Here is a 25,084-nt window from a genome sequence, read left to right as displayed (position 1 = left end):
ATTGTGTGTGCAAGTCTCAGAGATGAAATCTGTATTGTACTCTGAAACTAAATTAGCTCCCTGTAGTTGTCCGCATTCCATCCTCCAAGCCTTCACAAGTGTATGTGTGCAGGGACTTGGCTTCACCTGCCAAGCTGTTTGATTTAAAGGACAAGTTTACCTTCATGAACATAAGGGTTGAGAGAATGCAGCAATATTAGTAGAACACATCAGTGAAAGTATGAGGAAAATTAGACAATCGATGCAAAAGTTATGAATTTTTAAAATTTTTGTGTTGGAACTGCCGGATGAGGAGACTACTACAGCTTGTGATGTCATATGCGTACAACAGTATAAAGAAAATGTAAAGAAAATTCAACATATTTTCACTTTTTTCGCATAACAAAAGAGCACTTGACTTGAATCTTTCTAATGGCAGGGGGAATAATATTACCCATATTAAACATATGTCAGTAACGAGTCAAGGGAATGTGTACTTTTTTCAAAAGATTAAATTTTGTGAAATTCTCTTTATATTTTCCTTATAGTGTTGTACTCATGTGACATCATACGCTGCAGTAGTCTTCTCATCCAGCGATGACTGCACAAAAACTTCAAAAATTCATAATTTTTGAACGAATTGTCTGATTTTCCTCAAACTTTCAATGATGTGTTCTACTAATATTGCTACATTCTCTCAATCCTTATGTTTATGAAGGTGAACTTGTCCTTTAACAGCATGCAAAGTAATGCATCCAAACTGGACCTAGTTGTAGATAAGCAAGCCCATTCAGGTGGAGCAACGTGCCTCACTAGTTAGTCCTGCAGGAAGGCTATTGTGGCACAAGAGTGATTAGGGGATTAGGTAATCTCTATTACTTGACAGCTATTTTCTAGACATCTCTTCCAATCGGTGCAAAAAGCACTCCGGAACGAAGGAGAGTGAGGGTCAAGAATAAGTCAGGATGTCATAGAGTCAGCACATGGCGTTTAGAGGGCACCAACTGCCGAGTATTGTAATTGGTTCAGATCTGTAAAATTGAAGCCAAGTGTGTGGTAACCTATCATGGAAGTGGTAAAATTCCCTGGTTTGTTGAGATGAGGAGGAGGGAAAGTAAGGTAGAATCTACTGGATTGACAACACTGTACACAGTAAGCCAAGAGATGTGAATTTGTAACTTCACAGCTGGGCATCCAATTAGCATTGACGGCAATTAACACTGAGCACAGTCGTGAATCACTTGTACACATTCTTGGAAGAATAGTTTTACACCGGGCATTCCAGAGAAGGGCATAATTGGATGGCGGCACAACCATGTGGACGGCACTGGTCAAAGCGCACACACACACACACACACCGACTAAATCTTTTTGTTGTTGTCCACGTCAGGCCCGTAGAATGGCGTCCAGTAGTAATGCCGCCTGATCCCGTGGGAGAGCTCCGAGAGGTAGACGTGTCCGTCCACCACGTAGGGCTTGACATCCGTCTTGGCCAGGTCTAGGTGACCCTCTTTCAGCAGTTTGTTGAAGGCCTGGTTGGACAGAGCATAGAAATGATTGTCGTGCAAACAATTCAGCCAAATATCATGAGGATGAGGAAGGGTGAGGGGCATGAGAGAAGGAAAACAAAGGCAGGATAAGAGAGCAGTATTTCCAGAAAGAAGTACAGAGGACTCCCGTTATAACAGAGTCCTCCGAACCGGCCGTTTTCTTTCGTTTATCAAAATTTCTTTGTAACCGAGCAAATTAACAATGAAAGCCATATAGAGGATAATGTTGAGGCCTGGATTTTTTTATTCATTGTAACTTTTGTTATAATTTTGTTATAACCATGCTCATAATAATGGGAGTGCACTGTAGTAGCAGCACATTGTAGTTGCAGCAAAGATAGTAGCAGGTGCAGTAGCAGGTACTGGAGTAGTTATAGTAGAAGTGGTTGTAGTAGTAGTTGTAATTGTAGTAGCAAGAGTAATCGAAAATATCCACGGGGTACCATTTTGTGTCGATCTAGACACATTACTCAATACCTACTGCCGGTCAGTGTGTGCAAGCTGAAAGAGTACCTATCAAATTGACGGATAAAAGACTATCAAAAAGGACATCTATACATAATATGACAAACATCTCACACATTCCACAGATTTCAAATTCGGCGTAGGAACCACACAACATCAAAAGAGGTTGCTCTTTGTCACCATAGCAACAAACAAATCTCATTTCCTTTTCTTGTTTGTTTGTTTGTTTTGTGTTTTTACTCACATTACATGCTTCCTCCTCGTGATGGTTGCCCCAGATAAAGACACTGTTGAAGTTTGGGTTCTGCTCCATGGCGTAGGCTAATGCACACAGACCAGGGGCGCGGATGTTGTTACTTGTTACCACCAACCTGTACGGAAAATGATGAAACAGAAAGAAATACCATAAGAGTCTGCCAATACACGTGTAGGTAGTAACATACCTTATCACTGAAAGATGAGACCTATTTCCACAGTTTTATCATTATGCTTTTGTGTTCATTTTACAACTCCAATTTGACCCAATGATATTTCAAAAAGTAATGTGAAAGAAAATTTGCAGAGACAACATGATTTGATCATTTTCCCTTCAATCACCAGTAAAATTTTCTTACTAAAACTTCCACCACGCCAGGATTCCAGAGAGGGACTATCTCACCTTTGTGCTCCACTATCTAGCCCCTTTAATACGAGACATATGGATGGACTCACTATGATAGAGAACAGTTTTTACCTTGAGACAAAGTAGAAGCAAGGTGATGGAGCACAATGGTCTCCATTGTGGAATTTTTCTCAGTTGGTTTATAGGCACTTCACTCATTGTCAAAGTGACATCAAGCTCAATTAATGTAACAATCTATGAAATTCATCTTTAAACAAAGAATGAACCTGCTTAGACCAGGTGACTAGAATGACCCTTCAATTTACACTTGGGGAAGCATCCACTTCATCGTTTTGCATAAAATACATGAACAAACATTTTCTGTTAATATTGCAAAATTCTAGACTTTGCTGCTATCAGGTGAATGTGCTGGCAAGGATCAAAAAGATGACATGAAAGAATATTTACATCACAGATGCTTGTCTCTGTGTACTAGCATTCAAACACCAACATGCCTCTTGTCACAGATTATGTTTTTCTGCAATGCATAGAGTGGAACTACCAACTGGCTAATGCTGGGTTCCCAGTGTCATGCTATGTGCTGCGTACGCCACGATTGGCCATTAGTAGCTGATTGTGGAATTTTTGTTTACTTGTATCCTAATTTGTGCCGTGATTGAAATTGTGGTCTGAATCGTGGAGTAAATCATACCAGATCTTGAGATCAGTTGTGGCAATCACATTGATCACAGATCATTTTTTGAACCATTAAAAGATTTTCTACGATCATCGCGATGGACACGGCTGACTTCAAGATCAGATACGATCGCCATGATTACTCCTCGATTCAGACCCAAATTTCAATCGTGGCAAAAATAGTGACAGAAGTAGACAAAATTTCAACGATCAGCTACCAATGGCCAATCGTGGTGCGCATAACGGATCGCACGACAGTGGGAACCCAGCGTCATGAATAGAGAGAAAGATAGACAGACAGAAGGAGGGAATTGGGTTCAGGATCCAGCTGAGAGTAGTCTTTCGCCAAGGCTGTCTTGATGTATGGTGGTGAGCGAATGGGGTGAACGAAGAGAGCCCAGCCGAGCGTGACAGCGTGAGGGCCTTTTGAGATCTGATTCCCATCCTTATGTTAGCCCTTTGATGTACCTGATTTGGGTAGCAAAAAAACTGACCAATCTGCCTGTCTGTCTGTCCAGGCCCAATTTACATACCGTGAATGTATGCCACTGACCTCCACAGGTGGTCAGTAATGCATGCGAACAGGCCGGACAATGCCAATACAGAGGACGTGGGCAGCGGGCAATTCCACTGCTAGACCAGATACCCGCTGATATGAATATTCAGTAGGGTCCTGATGGTCATGAATAAATACGGTGTAAAGCAGATTACATAAGGCCCTCAAGCTGTTGCGCTCGGCTGGGCTCTCTTCGTTCACCAGTCATAACCATACGGCGAGCAGGCCTTGTCAATAGGCTATTAAGCTGAGAGGAGCTTACGTGTGAAGGTTAGTGTTCATGCTGGCTAGAGCCTTGCTCAGGTCCATGGCTCCATCGTCCTCAATGCAGTTGTGGCCCAGGTCCAGGATCTCTAGTGGGGTGTTTTTCATGAGGACTCGTGACAGGTACTTGGCCCCATCTCTGCGGATCTTGTTGCTGGAAAAGAGACAGAAAAAACAAAAAGTAATTACCAATTTCTTACAATCCAGGCTATTAATAGCCTTATTCAGCCGCACAATTTTGAACACAGCCTTCATCTATATTATGCATTCATCTTGATATGAATTTAACTGCATGTCAGAGAGGTTGAGTTGTTTCATACCTCTTTTATGTTGTTGTTGAAATTTCATGACAATACCCAGTTTCTAAATCTGAGTACATGACGGGTAGAAAACAATACTTTAACCCTATTGCACAACTAATCTAACTCTCTCGTAAGTGGGACCTTGCCTTTTGCACATCCTATTGCACAGAAGGAATAATTTGCTTCTAATTCATTACTTTAAGTAAAATGAACAAGATAGAATTGTGATAATACTACAACTTCTACTGGTGTACTTTTACTACATCTACTACTACTACTACTACTACTACTACTACTACTACTACTACTACAACTACTACTGCTGCTGCTGCTGCTGCTGCTACTACTACTTCTACTACTACGAAAAATACTACCCCAACTACTACTATCATCACAACTTTGCATAACACGATATAGTCTCTAACTTGTTACTAATGAACTAAAAACAAAGTGTTTTTACCCAAAATATACACAAAACAAATTAAATCATTCAGGGATTAAATTGTCCTGGGCCCCATTTCATAAAAGATGTTAGGATAGTAATTCTTGCTGGAATGGTAACTTCCAATATAGCAACAGCCAATCAGGAAGCTGGATTCTTGTCATTACGACAACTGCCATTCCAGCAAGAGTTGCTATCATACTAGGTGTTTCAAAAAAACATTTTCCACTTTTGATTCTTAATAATTCATAAACTATATATCAGATAACACTGTCATTGATATGAGTGATAGCTGAATAGTGTACAATTTTGTTGGAGGTGGTTTATGAAAGCATAAATCAGTTCCATGAAATCCATGATTAATTTCACAGTTAAGTTCCAGATTTTGCTCTTTCACTCTGCACAGGGGTCAATGGGTGTGTATGGGAGTGTGCGGTTAACACCCTGACAATGGTCCTGAACAATGGCCAGGGTTTGAACGCTTCATTATTAATTCATGAGAAATTCCACTATCACAACTAGTCTTTATTCAGCCTCTGGCAGTATCTGTGTAAAGTCAAACGCCTGCCGATACTGTTGTTGAGCGGCATCAGTGCTCTCCCTACTTCTGAAAAACGAAATTTCAATGAATACCTTCTGTTCTGTCGTAAACAAGGTGACAGGAAGCAAAGAAAATCAAATTAGAGTACACACTTGTGTATACGGAGCCTTAAATAAATCTACTCACAACTGTGAAACAAATCGCCCCAATGAAAAATGCTGCTGAACTCTTTACCAAAAATGATCTCTTTTTATAAAAAAAGCGAAAAATTTGTCATACTATTTAATTAGTAGACAGTTGTATTAAAATGAGGAACTTCAGATCATTTATGCTTATTTATATCCCAGATTTAGTGATATGTGAAGCAACATTTGAAAATGATTGCCAGCTGGAATGAAATGTGGTGTTTGCGAGCACATGGAAGCATGTGCTTATTTTTTCCATGTGCATGCATTTTACCCTTTACCGTGCTGAATTCAGACTAGCAGTGCCTAGGGCAATCAACATGAATTATTGATTAAGCATTCATGTGCCTTGGAGCACGAGACTGACCCCTCGTCAACAGGTGGTTCAGGCATGTCCACTGTTCAGGGCCATTGTCAGCACACACTCACATACACATCATTGGTTCCTGTGCAAAGTTCATTTTTGTACAGAGAGTTAAAATTTGACCAAAATCTGAAACCTTACTTCAAAATCAATCTTAGATTTAATGAAACTGATTCATGCTTTCACATCCAAATTACCTCCAACAAAATTGTACACTATTCAGCTATTACTCATATCAATGACAGTTTTATCGGATGAACAGTTTTTGGACTATTAATGATCAAAAGTGGGAAATGTTTTTTGAAACACCTAGTATCAGCTTTGTATGAAATGGGGCCCTGGTGATATAATTATGACTTGCATACTGACCAAGCCAGGTCCAGGTACTTGAGGCCAATATTCTCTACCAGCATCTCGGCCAGCCGCTCCGCCCCCGTGTCCTTGATGTCGCATTTCTGGAGGTGAAGCTCGGTCAGCGTGCTGTTCACCTTCAGCATCTTGGCGAAGTGGATGGTCGTCTCCTCCTGCTGGCTGAACAACAGAGGGCGGTTGATGCACAGCGCCCTCAACGTGCTGTTGTAGTTGAGGACGGTGGCAAACGCAATCATGCTCTGCGTGTCCTGTCGCGGGGGAACCAGAGATCAATGGGTGATAGATGTGAAAATGGAGGCAAAAGTTGAAAAGTGGATGCCACAGACATGCAATCTACACCCATGCACTATAATGATCAGCTTCCTAAAGGTTACGATTTGCATATCTGGGTTAAGAGGGGCATTGAAGATAATGTGTGTTGTTCCGTGGCACAAATGACATAGAAATCTGTGAACCCCATTCTTTCAGAATGAAAGTCTTTTAGTGCAATCATCAATTTCTCGCTGAGGGCAGATTCTGAAAGAGCAGACTCTAAGCTTTAAAAAGGTATATAACTCCATACATATGGAGTTTCCTATTACCTATGATAGATAATAGAAACAGGGTATAAACTCTGGTAAAGCGTTCAATGAGAAAAGGGGCTTTGAAGTTGGAGGTCTATTCAAACACTTCATCCTCATCAAGCCCTGCTCTGTGCAATGAATGGAACTAAAAACAGGATGTAAAGCTCCATAGTAGCCACCATGAAGGGATTATCAGATCAAGTTTAAAAGTCACACACTATACTATAGGTACACTCTATTCATGACTATTACCAACTTTCAAACAAGTAGCCATCCTTTTAAAAGTAATTCAAGTTGAAAGTGAAGGGTGTGCAGTAGGGTGTTTAAGAAATGTAAGGGGACCAGGAAAACATACATGATCACACAACTCTATGAAAAAGTGTTGTAGGAAAACTGCAAAATTCTCAATTTTCCAGTCAGTTTGTGAACATGATTTTTTTCAATTATGTAGAAGAAGAACTGGTCTTTCAGAAAATATAAATCTATAAATTGACCTCCTTGACCCATTTCACCTATTTTGAGTCCTTCTGTAAAATTGGGTTGTGCAACTTTTTGTTGGTTTTGTGATGCACAGTCACATATACAAACAAACACATACCGGTACCTATTCATTCAATCAAAAAAAAAAAAAACTTTTGACTGACCTGGTCACTATCGCCAATGTCCAGTGACTGGAGGGCCGTGTTGACCTGAAGCATACCGGCCAGGGCCATGCCCCCCTTGTTTCCAATCTTGTTTCCATTCAGCTTCAGCTCCTGTAGAGTTTCGTTCACCTGCGAACAAACAAAAGGATACAGTGTTAAAACAAGACAAGTGCCAAAATGTGTCTCGCCCATTCGCGTAGAAGAAATTAATGTTTTTCTAACTCCTGGAAGTTCATTGACCCCTGTCTGTAACCTCTGACCTTGTGATGAACTTCAATTCCCCAAGGGACATCTACCATCCAAGTTTGGTCACAGACAGTCATAGGGATCAAAAGTTATGAGCCATAATCGAAACGCGCCGTAAGAACTTAACATTGGGCCCTAAAGTTCGTTGACCCCTGTTTATGACCTTTGACCTTATGGTGACCTTCAACTCCCCAAGGGACATCTGTCATCTATGTTTGGTCACAAACAGACATAGGGATCAAAATTAAGTTATGAGCCATAATCGAAACGTGCCGCAAAAGCTTAACATTGGGTCCTAAAAGTTCGTTGACCCCTGTCTGTGACCTTTGCACTTATGGTGACCTTCAAATCCCAAGGGACATCTACCATCCAAGTTTGGTCACAAACGGACATATACATCAAAAGTTATGAACAATAATTGAAACGCGCCGTAAAAATTTAACATTAACTTGGCATCTAAAGTTCATTGACCCCTGCCTGTGACCTTTGACCTTGAGATGACCTTCATGTTTGGTATAATGTGTAACTTTGAATAACCACACTTCCCTCCAAGTTTGCTTGAAATTGAAGTCCTCAGGAGAGAGTTATTCAAGTTTTTGTAGCGTTATGGATGGACGGACAGACGGCGGACGCCGCAGGCGATCCCTTACTCGTCTCCCCTCACCTCCAGTGGGCTCGACAAAAACATGCCATAGATTTCCCTCAATATGCATTAATTATCTTACAAAATGATGGACCTGGAACTTGTTTTGTTTTGTTTTTGTTTAACTCTTTCCTAAGTTATGAAACTGCAATGGTTTTCTGTAGGTACATTCATATGATTTTTACCTGAAGTCCGTTAGCGATGTGAACAGCTCCTTCAGGACCAACATCATTGCACATTAGACTCAATCTCTTCAGACAGCATGTTTCCTAGGGAAAGGAAGAGGAAAGGAGAAAACAAGACAGTGATATACAGTTTCAAAACCTATTTACCAAGATTTCTAATTTTTCTCTTTAATAACATGCTATGTATTGTGTAAGGACAGCTTGTCATCAAATGCAACTATCAACTATATCAACAAAATACTTTACTATGTACACCTAATCTTGCATTTTACAGAATAGAACAGAAAGTAGCTCAAATATTCATTGTGTAAACATACATAAGGCATGGTCAGACTGCCAAAAGATTGAGAAGTTTGAGATCGCGAAGTCCTTGTGATCTTTTGACATCCGTTCACACTGGCAGCCAAACTTCTTGATTTTTGGATCAAGTTTGAGTGGGAAGTTTTGCAAGAAGTTTCGCAAGAAGTTTGTAGTGACAGTGACAAAACCTTGAGATCTTAAAGATGGCGATCAACTGAGATGATCAATCAATTGAAACGATCAATGGAGGAGGTTACTACTGCACATCATTGTATGAACTATAAACGAATAACCTCTTTATATGTGATGGGCCTATGATCCTATACAATGAAAAAAAAAATCCCTACACTGTAGACAAAGCACATGCTCTTCCATGAGGGTTACTGTTCAACCAATCAACACCCTCTCTAGTTGAAACAACACAGCAAAAATAAATAATGATAGAATATGATGATGCTGATGATGATGATGATAACAATAATAACAATAATAATAATAATAATAATAACAATAATAATAATAATAATGATGAAAGTGATAATAATAATAATTATAATGATAATAATAATAATAATAATAATAATAATAATAATAATGATAATAATAAACAAATAAATACATAAAAATAAAAAAATAACTATAGGGTCTGCACCCCAGTCTGGACGTCACATGACCTCGATGAAAGTTCTCGTACCTTAAGGAGCTCCGCCATGTGGGCTGCCCCCTGGTCGGTCAGCTGGTTGTATCTCATGTCCAGACCGGTCACAAAGGTGTTGTTGACCAGCGTCTTCAGGAGCACCATGGCGTCCTCATCCTGCAGCTTCTTGTCCGTCAGAAGATGATTGTTGCCAGGCAACACCAGATCCATGTAGTCCTTAGGGTCACTGGAAGATCAAATTCCAAAGTCAAATAATTTAGAACTCCTGCCTTCACTTTTGATAGCAAACAGAGGAAATTTGTAAAAGGTACAGACTGAGTTATGATGGGTGCACAATATCAAAGACTGGTTTTCCATTCACCTTTGATGATATCATTAACATGAAAAATCTCTTTGTTTCACCATATGGAGCTGCTTCTCTTCCTTGCTTTCAATATCTTTTTTATTAATAACACATCATAGTAAACAAGCCAGTATACAATTGATGCAAAATCAGACAGATCCATCACACATCAGTTTTTCTAAACAGTATACCAGTAGTGTATTTTAATTTGATATATATATATTTTTTGTTCTCATTGTCAATAATTCTTTTTTTAACTTCATGATTCAATAATATGACAGTAAATGATGACAATCTATGAGAGCATTTGCATGCAGTCATTAATTACTTTTGTCATTGATTTTTTTTTCTCATAAATAAAAACATTTGACTTATGATTCTCCTTTGTCCTATACCGGGTACGGTACTTGTTTTGTTTTGCTTGTTTTCCTTTTTTTCTGCTTTTTCTCATGAAGGGATGACAATTGCTTTGTGACAAATGATAGTAATTAGCATGTACATGACATTGTACGCCTTTTCTTTTTTGTGTGCAGACAATCTGATTGGATCACTAGTACATGTAAGTGCTATAAATTTTGACATGATGCTGGAGACTGGTGTGCTGTCAACACAGTGCCATATCAACCCCAGTATTAACCTATAATGCATACAGGATGGGAGTCTACATGTATTAGTGCCCATATCAAATGCATATCTCATAGCTGCCTGACTCAAACATCATGTATCACAGTTGTACGACCTCCTTGTCCTTCCCTGACCCTTTATCAAATCTCTTTCAAATATCACATGTCTCCCTTCTGCATGAATTGTAAGGTCCACTAATTTGCAGTAAGCATTGGCCACTATTATACATACCAACATCATAACCTTACAAATGCAATTTCCTTTTTTCCCCTGCACCTGCTTAAGTTTGGTTTTAGATAAATTGCAAATTTGACCAAAAGATAAAATCATATTATTGCCAGCTCTGATCTCTTCACATTGCCTTCTCACATATTGTACAAGAAATGCAATTGAATATGATTAAATACATGATTGTATAAACTGTCAATTAAACACATAAACACACAAACTCGGATGGACAATGTCTGCCGATATTTAGCAAAATCAGAATTCAAGCTAAATATGTGATTGTAATTTGACCCTGATATACACCCCCTCAAGTTAATGAAAATTTGATCAAACTCTTTCACCAAAATGCTATATGGTCATATGCTTCAATACATAGTGTATATATATATATATTTTTTTTTTCTATTCAGAATGGCATCTACAAAGGGTGCTATCTGAACTGAATACAGTATCAGCCGAGTGTTATATTCTTCTCCACTCATGCAGTGGACCGGCTGTCTGTACAATGTATTTATAATATGTTAACCTGTATTTTGTTGGAATTTGGTGTGTGCTTTGTTCGCTATAGAGTTTTACTTGGCAACCGTGTACTTGCACCATATAGTGATGGTTGGCGGTACCAGGGTGTTGGTCTTCTTGGGGCATAGGGATGGGGTGATCCTTTGCTCCGTAGTTATGGAACAGGAGAAATCCGTATAAATGATAAAAACGGTTTATTCATAGATGTTCCTTGTGAACAAGCCCGTTGCTGGTTCTTTCCAAATTGATTCCTCGGGCAAGGATTCCCTTACGCTGTAGCTGCCTGAGATCTGTACCCTGCAGGCATGATGGTTGTCAGATCAATTTATTGTAATCTAGAGCCTGCACGGGATTAGGATTCATTGTAGTTGAATTTATGGTTATATCATAGTGTATGTGATAAATATATTGATATGATTGCCGGAATTTTATTGCGATTAGATCCAGCACGGGATATGGTCCGTGACAACCAAATCCACGCCTACCGCATTATCCATGTGAGAGATATTTGTTATGATTCTCAATATTCATCAAACCCACCTGCAATTAAAGTTTTTTTTTTGTTGTTGTTGTTGATAAATACCCTTATGATATAATGATAGTAAGTTATATCCTTTTGTTGAGATATAGTTTTTTGTTTTTTTTTTTCTGATTAATTGACATCAGCCGAATGCTATATTTTTCTCCACTCACGCAGTGGATAGGCTGCACAGTGTATTATAATACAATTGGCGTGACAATAGGCCCTACATAATTCTGTTAACCTGCATTTCCTTCGAATTTGGCGTGTGCCTTGCGCTTTAGAGTTGCCCTTGGCAACCGTGTACCTGCCCTATGTAGTAACTGTTGGCGGTCCCAGCGTGTGGATCTTGTTGTTGTTGTTGATTTATACCCTTTACGATAACGACAATAAGTTAATAAAATGTGTTTGGGTGTTTTTCTTTTTCTCTCTCACTCTCTCTTGGTCGAAATATTTTTCTGATTAATTGGCATACCAATTCAGAACTCAATCAGCTGATGTTTTAAATATCTAGGTATGCTCCCAAATTACTCAACCTTTTAGCAGTCAACGTACACAAGCTAAATTTCATTATCATTATTGAAACACGCTTAAGCATCTTATACAGGTTGTATAGTTATCCAGGGTGAATTGTTCAGTTTGTTCTTCTTGTTCAGGGTGGCATCTGCCAACGGGTGCCGACAGTATCAGCCGAGTATTGTATTCTTCTCCACTCACGCAGTGGACCGGCTGCACAGTTTGATACAATTTATTACAACATACTATGTCAATTTGTAACTTGTTCGAATTTGGTGTGTGCTTTGTTCGCTATAGAGTTGCTCTTGGCAACCGTGTATTTGCCCTACATGTTCTTTTTGTCCAGGATGGCATCTGCCAACGGGTGCCATCAGAACTGACAGTATCAGCCGAGTATTGTATTCTTCTCCACTCACGCAGTGGACCGGCTGCACAGTTTAATACAGTTTATTACAATATATTATGTCAACTTGTAACTTGCTCGAATTTGGTGTGTGCCTTGTTCGCTACAGAGTTGCCCTTGGCAACCATGTATTTGCCCTATATAATATACTGGCCGTCGGCGGTCCCAGCGTGTTTGTCTTTTTGGGGCATAGGGACGGGTGATCTTTTGCGCTGCAGTTATGGGAGAGGAGGAATCCGTATAGAATTAATGATAAAAACGGTTATTTTTTTTTTTTCATTTCTTGTAAAATTGATTCTTCGGGTAAGGATTTCCTTCCTAGAGTTGCCCTTGGGAACCTAGTATTTGCTCGATATACTGGCGGTTGGCGGTCCCTATAAGACTTGAGATGTCTTCTCTTCTGTCATAACACAATACGTATTACATACATGTGTTCCCTCTATTGATCGGATATAGAACAATTACCGGAGTTTTATTATAACTTATTTTGAATATTAGTATTCATGCTTATGACAAACTGTTCTCTTTATGTTTGTGCCTACTTAGATCGTATTAATGTTATGTATAGGACGATCCTATTTTCCTTTGTAGACAACGTTATATTAAGAGACAACGATAAAATGTGTAACTGCAATATTGCAACAATCTCCACAGTCAAATTGTTCTATACTGCCCTCTACAGGTGCCCTCGTGGACTCAAGCAACGGACAACACGCTCACCCTTTAATACGCAATTCTATAGACACAGCATTCAATTCAATTAATGATGATGACTTTTTTGATTTGGCAGGACCTTCTTTTGAAAAAAACGAATCAAATATCAATCAAAATGACAATTTTTTCGATAATTATGTTTCTGACAGTTTTAATTCATCGCCGCAAGAATTAGACTATGATTTTGACACAGAGAACCAATTGCAAAGTCCGTCTTCTGAATATCTTACTCAATCCCAATTTACCAATGTTGTCAAGGAATATGATAGTACTACTTTTTCTCTTTTACATTTTAATATCAGAAGTATTAATAAGCATTTTGAAGAATTGAGGTTATTTTTAAATAGTCCCATCATGCATAATATCTCGGCGGTAGGTTTAACCGAAACCTGGCTCTCTCATGACTCCAGTCTTCCCTTCGCTCTCGACGGGTACGATTTAGTGGTTAATAACAGACAAAATAGGGTAGGTGGAGGCGTTGCCATGTATGTTAAACAAAATTATGATTATGTAGTCCGCGATGAGTTCACCAGTATGACTGATTTTTTTGAGTCTTTATTTATTGAAATCACAGTTCCAGGCAGCAAAAATATAATCATAGGTGTAGTATATAGACCACCTAATGCGAATACTAAATCATTTTTAGATTATTTTTCGGATCTGGTTAAAAACCCACTTTTTATCAACAAAAATTGTTTTATAATGGGTGATTTTAATATAGATTTGCTAAAACAGAATAATATGTCGCAAGATTTTTTGGAAATATTTTTGTCTGCCTCTTTTTTACCCTTAATATCTAAACCCACACGTATAGTTAATGAATCTGTTTCTTTAATTGATAACATTTTTTGTAACATTCTTCCTCCTCCTGATTCTTTTGTAGTACTCTCAGATATCACCGATCATTTCCCCATCTCGACTGGTTTTTCTTTAAATGGAGCAGTTAATAATAAAAACAACAATATATTTAAACGAAGAATTACTCATGAAAGTATAGCCAGGCTAGGTGCTAGCTTAGACACCGCAGACTGGTCCTGTATCTTTGATACAGATGATGTTAATTTGTCTTATGAATATTTTATGAAGATTTTTATCCAACATTTGGACATTTGTATTCCAAAACGTAGAGAAAAATCAGCTAATTACAAAAAAATACCCAGGCTCCCATGGATTTCAAAATCGCTCCTGCGTTCAATAAATAGAAAGAATAATTTATATTACAGATTTAAAATGAAACGTACTGAGCAATCAAAGTTGAAATACACTAGTTACAAAAATACTTTGACGAAAATTATACGAATAGAAAAGAAAAAATATTATACTAATCAGTTACAATTTTACAGGCATGATATGCAAAATACATGGAAAGTTTTAAAGCAAGCCATGAATATATCAAATGTTAAGTCAAATATTACAAAAATTAGATTTGATGGTGAAATTTTTGAAGATTCTCAACAAATTTGTGATGTTTTGAATAACCATTTTTCTTCAATTGGGGAAAGCCTGGCAAGTAATATTCCTCCCTCCACAAAACATTTTTCCGAATTTTTGGGTCCCCCAAATTCTAGTTCAATATTTTTTAATCCAACATACACTCAGGAGATAATTAATATTGTCTCTGATTTCAGTTCCAAAAAAAGTGCTGGACACGATGACATCAGCAATTTTCTTTTAAAGGGGGTAATATCGTCAATTGCGGATCCCTTAGCTCATATATTTAATCTATCCCTTTTTAATGGCACCTTCCCCGAAAGTATGAAAATAGCAAAAGTCATCCCCTTGTTTAAAAAAGGTGACAAATTAGATGTAAATAATTACCGACCAATTTCTTTGTTAAGTGCATTCTCAAAAATTTTTGAAAAAATTATTTATAAAAGAACTATTAATTTCTTTAAATTTAATCATATATTTACGAATTCTCAATTTGGATTTAGGGAGAAACATAGCACCACACATGCATTATTGAGTTTTATAGAAAAAGTGGCACATGCTATCGATAAATCTTCTCATTTGATAGGTTTGTTCCTGGACTTCTCCAAGGCCTTCGACACCATCAATCATGATATTTTACTTAACAAATTACACCATTATGGAGTGCGTGGGAAGGCCTTGGAGTGGTTCAGGAGCTACCTCATGAACAGGAAACAATATGTTTCTTTAAATGGTTGTAATTCACAAATATTAAATATCAAATGTGGGGTGCCACAGGGAAGTTTATTAGGTCCACTGTTGTTTACTGTTTACATAAATGATTTTTGTAGATCATCAGATGTTCTTTCTTTTATTCTTTTTGCAGACGACTCAAATCTATTTTTTTCACACAATAATCTTTTTACCCTTGTTAATACAATAAATTTAGAATTAGAAAATGTTGCCCAGTGGATAAAAGCAAATAAGCTATCTCTTAACCTTCAAAAAACAAAATATATGCTCTTTAGTAATTCTACTGAGGCATTACCTGTTGATATTGTTTTAGATGGTACTCCACTCGAAAATGTCTCCCATATAAAATTTCTTGGAGTAACAGTTGACAATAAGCTGTCCTGGAAATTTCATATTGACAGTATATGTAAAATTATTTCACGTAATATTGGTATAATTAATAAGCTTAAGTTTTGTTTTCCTTTGTCGTCCCTGCTCGTATTATATTCATCCTTAATATTGCCACATTTAAGTTACGGTATTCTCGCGTGGGGAAATACATATAAAACATTCTTAGATAAATTACTTTTATTGCAAAAGAAATCACTCCGTGTTATATGTCATACTGCATTTTTGTCCCATACTGACCCACTATTTTATGAGCATAAAATATTGAAAATTAATGATTTGTATTTGTTTAATCTAGGACAATTTATGTATAATTATAATAAAAATAATCTCCCAAATATATTTGAAACAATGTTTCAAAGAAATCAATCCATTCATAATTATCCAACACGGCGATCAAATGATTTCCATTTGCCATTTCTGAGAACTTTGTTGGCTCAAAACACATTTATTTACGACGGGCCAAAGTACTGGAATTCACTTCCCAGTAACATTACTACTGCTCAATCTCTGAATTCCTTTAAGAATAAATTAAAACCATTTTTATTGAAACTTTACAACATCCAACAGAGTTAGTTTCCCTTTATCATCTCAGTCAAGTCATCATTTTTTTTTACATAAGTCCTCCTATTAAACTATGTCCCTCTCTGTGTTCTAAATATAACGATGTGTTTTTTTTTTCTCCTGCATTCTTACCAACATAACTACGTATAAAAAATGTTTTGCATTACATTCAATCCAGCTTGTATTTTATCACTTATTTTACATTATGAAATCCAGATTGCTTGCGTCCACGATGGCACATGCTGTAGTTCCCTCTTTTTTCTCCCTTTTTTTCCTCTCTTTTTTTCCTCTTCTTTTTCCTTTCCTTTTCTCTCTTTTTCCTCTTCCCAATCATTTTGATGTCAGTTGACATCGGTTCGTTTATTGTGTTTTATATTGATGTTTTGTGTATTTTTCTGAGGGTCCCATATCGTACAAGCTTTGCTTCTTAGTGGGACCCTCCACTTCCATCCTCATCCTTAGTTGACTTGTATTATACGCTTTATGTATTTAACAAAGATGTAATCACATCTACTTTTCACTTTCATAATTTTCTTACGTACCTTTTCAAGTTTTGTTCTGTATCACAAATATCCCGTGTATACGCAATGTACATAAAGTTCTTTGTTCATTTTGATGGAGGTGAAAATAAAGTTGAAAGTTGAAGTTGAAAGTACAATGTAATATCATTCAAAACAAATTATAAAAGTAACACTGTTATTCCAAGTTATTGTGATCTACAAAAACAGAAACATATAAATAAATAAAAAGATTAAAATCTGGAAGGATACACAGACTGTCAGAATGATGAAGAGCCAACCTCCCAAAAGTACAGTGGCATCATCCCTGAGCGATCAACAGTTACTTGATCAAACGACACTTGTAAACTGTGCTTCTCACATAGGCCTACTGAAGGATGAATCTTGTACATAATTTGCTGTAATACAGCTGGGATGTACATTTATAAAGATGAAATAAAAATACTCCAAGGAAATTTGTGTTGTGGCATCATTTTCACAGATTTGCATTTAAAAACAGAGAAAAATGCACCAATGAAACAAAAAGGAAATCCTCCATTGATTGATCACCTGTCATTTGTGCACACTATAATTACATGCAACTGTGTCTCTTGCATACAGTGATAAATCATGCAATATTGCTAGAATACAGCAGGGGCACATAGAGAGTGTATAATATTATGTGAAAAAAACAGGAGAAAGGTGATGTGTCATCGTTTTCACAAAAACATTGCGCACAAAGTGGGCGAAAAGTGTTCCATGCGTGCAATAAGTGTGGAATTGCAAAATGTGCATGCATGGATTTGCGCAGAGCTCTGAGATTTTGCTGGACAGCAAAAACACAATCTTGTACTACCTACAATATCCACTCAATCAGCAACCTGCAATATTTTGCTTTATTCTTGTTTTGTTTTGTTTTGATTTTTCATCGACTGATCCAATGATCATAATGGCTGATTTTACACCATGGAATGATTATTGGCCTCATCTCTATAGTTACATTAACATGTAATAGCTTAAAAAAAACCAACCAAACAAACAAAACAAAAAATGATAATCCATCAACATGCTTTCAATATCATGAGGGAGTACTGTATATTCACCCAAATACTGAGATATACATGTATATGCCATATATTTAGCGAGTCTAATTTTTCACGAATTGGGACGTCTTGACAATTTCATGAGTGCTTCAATTCACAATCATGGAGTACAGTACTGAATGGAGAAATGTATGCGTGCAGGTCACATTCATGTCAGGATCAGGGTCAATAGTTTTGCATAACGTCTTTAAATGCGCAAATAGCAACTGACTCACAAAATTTGCGAAAATAAAAGCCTCGCGAAATAGTCAGCATTATATACATGTATACAGTATTTAACCATGGACTTCATAATTCCATGTCGGTAAGATTGATATTGTAAGATGACACTCTTAAGAATAATTTCTCTTTGATAATGCACTCTAACAATATGTACAATGTAGAGCTCTGTGAATGACAGTCCAAAAAGAAGTACTACATGTATATATGGTAGAGGCTATATCTAATGGAATTATAATCAAGATGATAAAACATTTCTAGACTATCAAATGGGCAATGTGTCTGTACTCGGTGCTTCTATATTAATGAGCAACACAATATTTACTTATAATAATATAAATGTTTTACTTTTACATTAAAAAAAGCTAAGAATGAATACAGCATCTGCAACAGTCACAGAGATTGCACTTTGTTTTGGGGTGTATAGAGAGTTTTCTTTTGCAAAAGTCCCTCCAAAAACAATTTTTGCTGAATGCTGTCACCATTCCATCATTCATCTTTCCTTCATGTCACACACCTGTGTTTTAGTTCTAAACTTTCTCATATACAGAAAAACAACAACAACAAGTAATCAAGTTTTGGAAATTTCAAAGGTAAAACTAGTTAAAAATTAAAGGGACTGTACAGTACTGGTTGAGGTAGGGATTCATGTTTTGAACATTCCTAAGTGAGATAATGAAAAGCCTCTTATGAAATATGAAAGAGCATGTAATTTTAAGAAGGATTCAACGTTTATTTGATGAAAATTGGTTTTCAAATGGCTGAGATATCCAAAAAAGTGCTAATAATAAAAGGCGACATGCCCCAACTTTATTAGGATCTCTTTGTTTCACCTTGTTTTTGGATATCTCAGCCATTTCAAAACCAATTTTCATCGAATAAACTTTTGATACCCCTTAGAACTGCATGCTCTTTGACATCTCATAGAGTGGTTTCCGAATATCTCGCAAAATGTTAAAAGCTAAATCTACACCTCGACCAGAACTGTACACACCCTTTAAGGCTTGAATGAACCTGGGGAATCATTGATTACTATCTGGGTAGTGCAATGTGCAATGTGCTATCAATAAATGAAATTATTCATTTATTTTTCTGTTAATATTGAATAGAAGTCATTGTACTGTCACTTCATACATTTAATCTGCAATCTAAGAGCACCTTTTCATGTATTCCATGTGCTTCATCACGTTGTCATACCAACTGTAATCTTGCATGTTGACAGAAAGATGAATCATCAAAGTTGTGAAAAAAAAAACCCTAATAAAATGCCAGTGCAATGTGCCTCACACATGTAATGAATCAAGTGGATTTAATGAGGAAGTGAAAAAATAACTATTTGATATTAATTTAGGACCTTGGGTGCCGTAAATTAAATGACTAATGTTGCAGTTGTTGTTGACATGCCATCTAAATGTATGATGTTGTTTAATTTTGAAATTGATAAACTAGATATGTTCCACATTTTTTAGTTTACTTTGAAATTAAAATGTAGCATGTTACATTGATAACATACACTTTAGATTGTATTTTGGTGACAGTCTCTAATGTTTTGTCTAAACAGTGAATCACATCACACTAGCTGTGTATGCAGCTGCGACCAAACTAAAGGCAGGAAAGGTGAATTGCAAGGTGAGGTGCATGACTAAGATTCAGCAGACCCACATTTTCCCCCCCCTTTTTTTTTTACATGAAGTGCTTTCATTTCATACTGCTTCCTTGAAAGAAAAGAAAGGTCAAAAAATATCAAAGAATTGAAATAAAGCCGCTGTAACTATTGACATAATCTCTCTTTTTTTATCAACATTGTGATGCATGTATGAAATCACAAATATTTACAATTATTGCACCGTATGGGAGTTGTGGGATCCTGTAAATCCCGTTCAAATACAAATGTACATATGATCTATTTATAATGTTTTCATTAGATTCCAGAACTGGTGTGGGTTGTGTGTTAAACCCAACAATCATGTTCAATGATAATCACAAGTTGTTAGCAGACTACAAAAGTGAGATGGCATGATTTTGTTTTTTTAAGTAATAATCAAAAACACTCGTTACATTATAATCCATGGCTACTTCTAATAAATTACTAAAATGTGGTTACTGAAAAAAAAATGAAACATACATGTAATGACACTCTGTATAATACTTAAATGGGATAACTAAATTAACAATCTGTCCTAAAGATATCACTGTGCGATCTAAAAGGAAACTAGAAATGTTGCTATGGCAACTGGTATGCCTCCACCATAATGCATGGTTCTCCGAATAGGTCTATAGCACAATACTTTGACAATGTGTGATGACAGTTTCACATAACGGCAACATATCCAAATGACAGGTTTGTCACACATGCATTGAATGTTCACTTCCCTTGAACTAGTGGATGAATGGCTGTACTGTCTAATAAGAGTGCAGGTATTTGGGGATTTGTACTCAACTTTTGACCCTTTCATAAGTTTAAAAATGTCAAATTTAACACTTTCACTTGACCTTTGACCTTTTGGAATTTGACCTTTAGACAAGAAACTTCCCTGAGAATCTGTATTGGGTAATACATGCATACACTAAGTTTCAAGAAAATATCCTACTGGCATTGCATAGATAAGAGGGAAATAATGGCATTTTGATGAGTTGACTTCGACCTTTGACCCTGACCTTTGACCCATGACCCCTAAATTCCCTACATGATCACTGCCAGTGAGTACAAGTTGTATACTAAGTTCCATGAAGAACCTTGAAGTACCTTGAAACATTTGTGAGATATGGAGATAAAAGTGAAATTTCAACATTTTCACTTGACCTTTGACCCTTGACCTTTGACCTCATGACCCAAAACTCTCTCTGGGGAATCTTTATTTGGTAGTTCATGTATACCCCAAGTTTAAAGAAACCATCTCCAGGCATTGCAGAGACATAGGGGAAATAGTAAAATTTTGAGCATTTGACCTTGACCTTTGACCTTGAGCATGTGCACTCAAAAGTTGAAAGGCACAACTTCCCCACTTATACATATAACATGCCAAGTTTCATTAGGATACCTCTAATGGTTTATTAGATACGCTGTCCACAAAATTGATTATGGACGGAAGGATGGACGGACGGAAGGACGGACGGAAGGATGGACGGACGGACGGACAACCCGAAAACATAATGCCTCCGGCGTCACTTCGTGGCGGAGGCATAAAAAAGAAGATTAAATAGAAAAAAAAATCAAAGATTATTTGCCATACTTTAATAAAGTTTACATTTTATCTATGCACACACACATACACACACAAACAATACATTTTTGTATGCTTAATTCAACTTTTCTACTTGTTGAATGCAAAGAGCAGGTAATGGGGTGTGAGCATAAAGAGCAACCACTGCAAACAGAAGACAGAAGAGAAAAAACAGCAAACACACAAACAAACAAACAACCAAAACAAACAATTTGATACTTACTTTTCCTGCAGCTCCCACCTTTGTCCCAAGATTATGTGATGTTTGAAATTTAAGTCAAGTTTTAGTTAAAACATCAAACGGTAGATCTGAGGGACAGATCCTAGTAGTTCGCCAGCACTGACTACCACACTATAATCTACACATCAAAATCATGCAAATCACAGACAACACAGCTACAGATCAAAACAACGCTGGACAAGCTAACTACACTTTGTCGTGCACTCGAGAGAACAACACGAATGGACGCGATGCCAGGAACGTGTGCTCATGAGAATAATGTTTAAGCTGGCGAGGCCTGTAAGAATAGCATGCGTCTCGCATGCGTTTGCATCATTCTATAAGCACAACTTCTTTGAATTGCGTGCATTTGCGTTGGTCTCCCGGGCACACAACGAATTTTAAGTATTACTCAGCATATGAACAACAATTCTGTATTTTAGGAGGGAAAAAAAACCACAAAACCTGCCCAAATTGGCCCTGGCATCTTGTAAAAATAGAATAAAAGTACAATTATAAAGAAACGTGTGCTAGACTCCAGGTCTGGGACTCAACAATGCCAAGTACAATGAATCCAGAAATGGGTTGACTTGAGGAAAAGCTTTTTGAAATCATAGCCCCTCCAATTTGTTCCTTTAACTGAAACAAACTACTGAGGATTCCATATCTTGTGCTTATCAACACTCTGTCAAGCTTTGTGAATTCAAGCGTTCAATGTCTTATCAAACTTTGTACAGAAAGACAACAGTCAACATGAAAATTGCAAGATCTCTCACACAGAATCATGACTTCATGATGGTATGCACAAAGAACAGCATCAAAAGCTTGACTACAAGTACAACCACCATTACTCTTTTACCCCAAAGTTAGAAACTGCATGAATCTGTCTTTCAGGCAGGAATCATATTCGATTATGCAGTAATTTGCTGTCCTATTACACCTACATAGTACATTGTAGTACTGTCAGGGGTGACAATACAAAGTGATCATATTACTTTCCCCTAAGCTCCAAAAAAAGTTGACACAGTCCATGTTTAATACATATGCCATAAACATAATGCATTAATCAATAGAAAAATAATTAATAACATTAGTATTCCCCTGAAAATACAAATACCACATTTTTAAATATTAGTAGCTGTTACCATTTTCGTTTGATGTTGTTGCAGAAGATTTTTAATGATTCTCTATGGGCGCGTTCGAGCGCTCTCCTAAAGTGAACTGTACCGTACCGTACCGCGCTAGAGGAGCGTTCGAACGCTCCTAAAGTGTACCGTACCGTACTGTACCGAGCCAAAAGTGGATCACTTCCCGATGTGCTCCAAAAGCGTACCAAAGCGTACCATAAGTTCGTTGTAAAGCATGCGCGTATCGTGTGCATACGTCACAATGCAAAAACATCATTCTCTTTGTTCGGGGCAGCTGTAAGTAGGTCAAGCGCAAGGTGAATGACCTTCTCGCTACAAACAAGCGTGACCTTTTCTAAAAATAACTCGAGAGGTACGCTTTCTCCACAGAGCTTTCGAACGCTCCCAAACTGGCACAGTACGGTACGGTACGCTTTAGTTCAGTTCGCTTTGGTTCGCTTTAGAGCGCTCGAACGCACCCCAACACTAGTTTCTATCTTAGAGCAGACATCCATGCAAAAGAAATCAAAAACAAACAATAGACACATCAAAGAAACAATAGACTCTAGACTGACAGTCAATGAATACATCAATTTGACAAACCAGAAACATATAAATTTATGTATCTTAAGCAATGCATCAGTGTATTTTCACACATTTTGCATCTATATTCACAACAGGAGGTCACTAGACAGTCTGGCATGAGACAGGCTAGTGATACTTTGAAGTGTGCTTTGATCAAAAGTTCCATACATATTGATGAAATACATTGTAAATTTGTAGACACTTTCTTGACTGTTTTTTTTCCACACTTGTAATGGGATGGAATCATTTTGGAATCATGCCATAGTGTTCACCAATCAAACTTGTTCTGAGTTTTGTGCACCAAAGAAATCTCATACAACTCTGTTTTCATTGACTGTTCGTAAAGAGCCTCTAGCAAATAAAGCCTTCTTTGAATCTAGACCAGTACATCAACTGAAAGAGAGACACAGAACTCCTTTTTGTGACACAAATCACATCGACTTTAAATAAAGGACTTGAACAATTATCTTCCTATATCCCACAAACAGACGCAGGGATATTAAACGTAACAATTACAGCGGTAAACAAACAAAGAATTCTCACATGATCTGCTCCTCCCGCTCCTTGTCCATGACCTTCATGATAAAGGCACATGGTTTCAGCTGCAGCTCTTCGCACACGTCCTCGTACCGCGTCTGAAGGGACGCTGGATCCACCATGACTTGGACTTGCTCTAGTTCTAGTGGGACGGTAGACCTATTCAATCTGGCATTAAACAAAATGAACGCAAACAAAGAAAATATTTACTGTTATTACATTACTATATTGGTGGTTGTACATGTACGTGTATTGGTAGGATAAAGTGGGCAGCCCCTGTGAAGGTTGAAGGTTAATCATTCACTGCATTGTTTCAAACCAACGTACATTGTATCCATCCCATGGTGTGTCAAAATACAATACTATATTCAGAAGTATATGTATGCAGCAAAGCAAGTCGCAAGCAGAAGAAGAAAGAAGACTTTCAAGTACTTTATCTTGCCTGATGACACGTTAGTGAGGTATGAGCTTTATGCAGGCAGAGTACGCAGTTGCATACTATGATGTTCAAATTATGAAACTTCGAAGTTGTGTCACTGAACAATTCCATATTGTGTTATACGCAGCATCAAGAAGGCAGGGGCCGTATTCTGAGGGCTTAATTAACCCATACATTTGTATCTGCCGATCGACGGGATTTCCCGTAGAAGCCGCGAATGCTGCAATCACCGAAGTATGGAAAATTCCGTAGTCGAGCTTGCCGCCGAAATGACGTAATTTCTAAAGTCATTTTGATATCATTTTTACATAAATTTGTAATTATGACATTTGTTTAAATATAAATACATGTATTTTTGTGATATTTTGGTCACAAATTGATATTATTTCTCCTGAAGTGATATGCATTGATTGTGACGGATGTTGTATCTCATTGCAGAGAAGGTTGTAAGGAACAGTCTCTTTACATCACTCAATGATATTTTTACATGGAAAATACTCATTTGTCATAAACAGAGCGATTGCATTATATTTTTACTTCTCCAATTATTCCTACTTAGAATATCACAATATGCATGCATCATACATGTATATCAC

General features: G+C 37.3%; 1 protein-coding gene across 1 annotated transcript; it reads right to left on the bottom strand.

Annotated features, from left to right (window-relative positions):
* Positions 1-1,340: 1,340 nt before the first annotated feature.
* LOC139740148 (leucine-rich repeat-containing protein 34-like) lies at positions 1,341-24,171 on the bottom strand. The gene is made up of 9 exons (XM_071650736.1): positions 24,056-24,171; positions 21,804-21,821; positions 9,593-9,782; positions 8,599-8,682; positions 7,525-7,653; positions 6,315-6,565; positions 4,110-4,265; positions 2,239-2,365; positions 1,341-1,511 (listed from the first exon to the last, which is right to left on the bottom strand). Exons 1-9 carry the CDS (start codon positions 24,169-24,171, stop codon positions 1,341-1,343), a joined length of 1,242 nt encoding a protein of 413 aa, XP_071506837.1.
* Between the last annotated feature and the right edge of the window lie 913 nt (positions 24,172-25,084).

This window comes from Diadema antillarum, unplaced genomic scaffold (genome assembly GCF_040938485.1).
Source record: "Diadema antillarum isolate AM-2024a unplaced genomic scaffold, OU_Dant_1.0 seq00000838_RagTag, whole genome shotgun sequence".
In the NCBI taxonomy this organism is placed as follows: Eukaryota; Metazoa; Echinodermata; class Echinoidea; order Diadematoida; family Diadematidae; genus Diadema; species Diadema antillarum.
Note: the sequence above shows the minus strand (reverse complement) of the source record. Positions and strands in the feature narration are given on the sequence as shown.